Raw genomic sequence first — 6297 nt, 5'->3', positions numbered from 1 at the left:
ATCATATAAATTAAACATGTCTAGAATATTATTGTATAAATTTTCATTATATCGTCATCACTCTATAAAATTTAATACAACTAAAACATATATATTAAATGAAATTTCAATGATATAAAATATAAAGACCAAAATATTATTTTGCACTTAACTGAATTATTAAAAAAACATTATTGTAATATAATGTAGATTTTGAAAGCTAGTAAAATAAAATAGATTTGTTAAAGTAGTGTGATGTTGGTCGCAAGAAATATCTCCGATTTTTTTAAGGCAAAACTATTGTGGCAGAAGTATATTATTCATATGGCAAAAGTCTAAAAACAAAACTATCACGACAAACTACACTATTCCTAATATCATCTATGTTTCTAATGAGACTTGAACCCTCAACTTCTGGGAAATAGGGCAACACCTGATACTGTTAGACTAAAAACCGTTTGGTATTAGTTGCTTTTAATATATATATATATATATATATATATATATATATATATATATATATATATATATATATATATATATATATATATAGATTGTTGTATTGTAAAGCTATAAATAACTACATCATTGTCTATTATATTTATTTTATAACATTGAATCATTCTTATTTATGCTATTTATTATTTTTTCACTAGTTTATCAGTTAATTTTTATCAAATATTATTTTTATCAATCAATTTTTATATAGCAACTAAGTTTTCTACTAATGTGTCAAACATAGTCTTGGTAAAATATTTCATTTCTTGCTTTGTATGTTTGCAATCCAAAATATCAATCTTGGGACAAGTATACAGCTATTAATTTTAAAAGGAAATGTTTTGAAACAAATTAATGGTGAAAAAACAAATGCAAATAGCCACCGTCAATCCATCATACCAATCATCTTCGGTAATTTTAAAAGGAAAAGTTTTGAAACAAATTAATTGAACATTACTACAAATTATAACGGTTTATGCGTATTGAGAAAACATATTTTCATTGCAAAAATCTAAGCGGTGTTTGATTGCACTATAAGGAGTTAAATATGTCGAAGGAATTGGAATCACATGGATTAGAATTAAATAAGAATTATAATATGTGATGCCGTCGACGTTGAGTGGCATGTCGACTTTGATTGGCATGAAATAGAATGAGATTCTCATTGTTTTATGTTTTGTTTACAAATCTGTCCAAAATACAGAATATAAATTATACAAAAGCATCAAAATATCTTTTATCGATTTTTTATGTTATAGAAAACGACAAAATTATCGTCTACTAAAAATTGCAATGTAACAAATAATAAATAATACTTCGATGTAAAAACAATGACCAATCACACCATCGCTTTATTTCACATGACAATTAGCTATCCTTAATTTCAATTTCAATTTACATATTTAACAAATAGTTTTATCTAACATGAATAATCACAACATATAGATTTATACAATACTATTTAATCATAAAAAATACAATGACATTTTTTGAGCAACGGAAGTTATGAATACCATCACATACCTAAAACTACGTAAAACCAAAACGGAAGTAAAAAAAAAAAAAAAAAAAAAAAAAAAAAAAAAAAAAAAAGGTCGATCAACGATCTTAGATATCAAGACCGAAACTATTTTTCTATAATTAGCAATTAATTTAAGAATGTAGGCATAACCGCTTATTTTGACTCCTTCGGTGTAGCTAATTAAGCCTTTACTTACTCAACTGGCAGAGTTACTCTTCCTTAAAGCATAAGCTCGGTATGCTGCAAATGCAACTACAGCAACAGCAGCTCCTACTGTAAAATTGTAGTTAAAAATATGAACATGCAAATAATTTTGAAGCAATGATATATAATTATACATATATACATAGTAATAGGCATACCAGAAGCAATAACGAGAGAACGGTTGACAAGTTGTTGGTAATGCTTCTTGTTTCTTCCGTGTTCAGTTTCGGGGACACTCAAATGACATCGTTCAGCAGCATTAACAATTCTGAGGAATGCATCATTTGTATCGTTTTCTTTCACGCTCATGCGAATTGGTGCGTCTATTTTCATAGTCAGACATATCTACATGAAAAAGTTTCATATTAATTAAGAGGTTGATATGTTAATTTGATGACATAAATATCACCATTTCTGAATCTTTGAGTGATGTTGGATACGGATGTAAGTCGTCTTTAGCTGCAACTAAGAGACAAGGGACAGCATACTCGCTATCTTCTCCTTTCATGGCTACATCCATCAGTAGTTCTGATGCTCTTTTCAAGGAATGCTCATCCGAACTGTAACAACCAATTAAATTAGATACTCCATATATTTTTAAAGTCTCAAGATTATTAATGATAATGGGATTCACCATACCTGTCATAAAGAAAAACTGCTACATCACATGCAGCTAATGACTCCTTACTGGATAGCAATTCTTTAACATCATCTTCTTGAATTTCATGCAATATAAGAGTCTTCTTAGTCCCCTGAAAGATCGATGTGTAAATAACGTATCAGATTAATAGAAAACCGAATAGTTAACAAAAATCAAGGAGACACTGACACACCCCAAGTTGATCAACAGTGTTCACTGTATAACATTGATCGCTTGTTAAGTTATATTTGCTTTGGAAAGGGCTGCAAGTAAATTGAGAGAAATATTTATGAATAGATGATAAAACAGAGTCAAAAAGTCAGAAAAAGAAAAAAAGTTGATAAAATGATGAACCTTCCCACAAATGAAGTCAACAATGCAGATTTGCCAGAATTTTTGGGTCCAAAAACAAAGCATTGAAAAACATGTCTTTGTGTATGTTGCTTCTTAAAATCTAAGGATCTTTTCCTAGTGACACAAAAGGCTGTTGCAGGATCACCGGTGTATCCTAGGTAGATCAAATAGGCCAAACTTTGAGGTGGGTCAATTAATGTCATTAGGTCCCACTGTAACCATGAGCTTATAGTGTTAGTAACATACAGCATACAAATGATGTAGAAAGTTGGATGCCATTAAAAAGCACCTGAGAGAGAAACCCAGAAAGTGTAAGATCTCCTAGTTCAGTTCTTTCAACAGAATCCTTGTAAGGAGCTTCATTCCATGGACTGAAAGTTGAACAATATTAAAGGAGGAAAGGGGAAAACAAAAATAAAAAACAGGTTGAAAAGAAAATATAACATATTTAGAATAGTAGATTAATTAATGTATATAACAAGTAGTAGATTATAAGAAATACTAACCCCCACCTTTCTGGTGCAGTTGAAAACATCTCATCAAGTTCAGAATCTTGTAGAGCTCCATCCTAGAAAGTGCAAAGATTGATAATTTGAGATGATTTGCACAACTTGGTTATTGAGTTTTTTATTAATTGTGCAAAAAGAAATTGGATTAGTAAAATGAGATTATGTTTGCATGTAAGCAACTAAAATAGAAGACTAAAAGGAAAGGAATAGATGGTGACAAAGTCCAACTCAAGAACCAATATTTGACTACAAACTACACTTTAGATAATACTCATGTAACAACTGACATTAACTAAAGCAGCTTTCAAGTAAAACTTCACAATGTAGATGTAGTTCACAATCAAGTGATAAAAAGTTATGTTGTGATAGAATGTGGGAGAAAACATACCTTGTTAGAATCAAACAATCTGAAAATCCCTTTCAAGAAGTCAACAGCTTCACTCGTCAATTCAACACTCTACAATAACACAAGCATTGAGAGATTGATATAAAATAACACGTTATTTTGTAAATGCTACAAAAAATTAAATCCTGTAATTAAAGTTATAGGAGCATGACCTGATCAGGAGCCTTTTCAGATGGAACAGGAAGATTTTCTTTCTTGAGTTCAAGATCATCATTGTACCCAAATTCACGTAAAACAGTCCATGTAGTCTCAAGGCGCCCTTTTTCAATAAACAGGGCATGAAGATAAAGAAATCCTTTTAGAGTAAGCCCAAGACGATTGACCCCTTCAGGTACCTTTTCTTGCACTACTCTCTTAACATCCACTATTTCAGAAGGTTGAAGAGGAGCATTGAAACACCTAACCTGTCAAACACGAGGGAAACAAATATTATTGAATATAATTCTTAATCCCATCACTAAACTGAAAAAATAGAAGAAAAAAGAATTCAGGGACCTCAATTTAGAAAGAAAGTAAAAGACTTTTCACATTATGCAGTACATGATTGAGAACATTACCTGAAATTCATTCAACTCATCATCATTCAGGGCAGAATCCATATCATGATCACAAAGTAAAAATATCCTTTTTAATGCTCTTATGCAGCGAGGCTGCAAAGTTTGAGATTCTTGATCAAACAAGGGGGCTGTTGGATGAAGCACTGCCTTTTGAGCATAATAGAAGACCTCAGTTACCTACAAAATGTAATCAAATTAATGTATTCTCTGAAGATGTAACATGTAAAGATTAAGATTGTAAGTTTGATGATCAAATAGGAACCAAAAGCTCTTGCATTTTAACTTCTCCAGATGCATAACACCAAAACGAATTGTGCTTACAAGGAATAACATAGACCATAACTGGCAGAACCTGTCTTTATTCTAAGGTTCTTGAAGAATAATTTAAAAAGGGTCACATGTATCTCAGGATAGATAAAAACAAATGATGGCTGAATTGATTGAACTATGGTGATTGTGCATAAACAATAAGCTTATAAGCATAAAGAAGTAGATTGCCAACATTTTAATAATGATTGCAGCAACAAGGTACAATTTCAACTAGAGAGTGCATATTAAAAGCACAATTATCTTGAGGATCATAACTTTGGTCATCATTATATTGACCAAATTGTAATCTTAACATAGAAATAGAGGTTAAACACAACGACATACCTGGACAAGGTTAGCTGCAGAACACTCTATACAAGTCTCGATCTCCCTAAACTGTTGCATAATTGGACCCATCACCAGCTCTAGATTAATAGGGTAGTGTTCATCGCGCAAATCTAACTTGCATCCAACCACAATCACTGGTATCTTTACCTATATATGAAAAATACTAAAGTTACACAACCGGATTTGTAACTGATTAAACAAGGCACTTTCTCTTCCAACACGTGAAACTTGTGAATTTTGTCTCTTATGAGGCTTGTGCAATATACATAAATTAAGATGAAGAGATTGAAACCTTTAGGCGCCGAATTTCAGGAAGCCAAAAGTTCTGAAGGCGAGTGAGGGTTTCAGGTTGATCACACGCATACGTTAATACTATTGCATCGGCTAGCTTCAGTTCTTCCTCTACCTTACCTTTATCTTCCAAACTAAATAAACAAAAAATTCAGCTAACGAGGAGAATCTAATTCGATCAATTAAATCGAAGAGGAAACGGAGCTTAATTCAAACCTAGATGGAGTATCAATGATTATGACGGGAATGCCATCGGGGAAGTAGTCGGCAGGAAGATGAGTGAGAGGAAGAACAGGTAAAACATTTTCGGGAAAAGTATCGGAGGCAGCTGCGGCGATTAGGCTTGATTTACCAGTCGCATGATCACCGAGAACTACGACGCGGACGGTACTCCGGCGACTGGAGATGGTTGTCCCCTCCGGTGAATCACCTGACATTTAATTTAAGCACTACAGGAGAGGAGAGCGAAACAACACTGATATCATATAACCTGAAAATGGAACAGAATCGAATGCTATTGAAAAGAGAACATTCATGAGATGAGATCTGAATGATACCATTATACATACCTGTCACAAAAATAAATTAACGTTGAATTTGAATTATCGTTTTCATCATGGCACGATTTACATGTCACAAGATTTGGTCTATATTTTTGGCCGGTTGACTTATGTGTAATTTGAAAATATAAGATTTTATAAATGTCAAATTTTAAAATATGTTCTTCAAAGAATTCTATGTTCCAATTTTGTATGATAATTCTGAAATTTCTTTCAAAAAAAGGTAGATTTCAAAATACAATAAACATCTTTGTGTTTAATTAAGCCGTAAAAACCCATGTTATAAAACTAATTAGTTTATGATGGCATATTGAACGGGTTAGGCTCTCATAATAAATATGTAATCAAATCGTATACAAATAAAATGAGTGAAATATTAATATAACTTTGGTGCACGCCATGATATAGTCAATTTGAGTTGGAAATTTCATCAAACACCTTTCATTTCTTCCATTAAATTGGCCGATTTAACATTGTAAAGTACCTGGAATATATACATATACCCAACCGATTATATGCTAGTTGATGTTATATAATATCATGTACAAGGAACGAAAAGACCGCCATTAATAACTTTAATGGAAGAATGGAGACAAAAACATTTTTATTTTTGTTGGTTTT

The 6297-nt window shown here is 31.8% G+C and overlaps 1 protein-coding gene across 4 annotated transcripts; it reads right to left on the bottom strand.

Annotated features, from left to right (window-relative positions):
• Positions 1–1390: 1390 nt before the first annotated feature.
• Positions 1391–5812, bottom strand: LOC145070733 (mitochondrial Rho GTPase 2-like). Of its 4 annotated transcripts, XM_079017690.1 has the most exons (15): positions 5686–5812; positions 5333–5606; positions 5118–5250; positions 4823–4972; positions 4169–4345; positions 3764–4015; positions 3594–3662; positions 3203–3264; positions 2986–3067; positions 2697–2908; positions 2536–2605; positions 2342–2454; positions 2112–2262; positions 1861–2047; positions 1391–1771 (listed from the first exon to the last, which is right to left on the bottom strand). In XM_079017690.1, the coding sequence occupies exons 2-15, from the start codon at positions 5551–5553 to the stop codon at positions 1695–1697; spliced, it is 1956 nt and encodes a 651-aa protein (XP_078873816.1). In that variant the 5' UTR covers positions 5554–5606; positions 5686–5812; the 3' UTR covers positions 1391–1694. The 4 variants fall into 4 exon arrangements, with proteins under 4 accessions (XP_078873816.1, XP_078873815.1, XP_078873817.1 ...); XM_079017689.1 differs by lacking the exon at positions 5686–5812 and having other exon boundaries at positions 5333–5667; XM_079017691.1 differs by lacking the exon at positions 5686–5812 and having other exon boundaries at positions 1391–1768; positions 5333–5667.
• Between the last annotated feature and the right edge of the window lie 485 nt (positions 5813–6297).

The sequence above is a fragment of the Lactuca serriola genome, chromosome 8 (assembly GCF_051521515.1).
Source record: "Lactuca serriola cultivar US96UC23 chromosome 8, Lser_US96UC23_V15, whole genome shotgun sequence".
Classification (NCBI taxonomy): Eukaryota; Viridiplantae; Streptophyta; class Magnoliopsida; order Asterales; family Asteraceae; genus Lactuca; species Lactuca serriola.
This window is presented reverse-complemented; position numbering and strand designations above follow the sequence as displayed.

Coding starts and splice junctions, on each gene's coding strand:
- LOC145070733 (XM_079017690.1), bottom strand. CDS start 5,553: ATGTCAGGTGATTCACCGGAGGGGACAACCATCTCCAGTCGCCGGAGT. Junction 4,016..4,168: donor ATGAGTTGAATGAATTTCAG/GTAATGTTCTCA, acceptor CGTGTTTGACAG/GTTAGGTGTTTCAATGCTCC. Junction 3,265..3,593: donor GATTGTTTGATTCTAACAAG/GTATGTTTTCTC, acceptor TGCACTTTCTAG/GATGGAGCTCTACAAGATTC.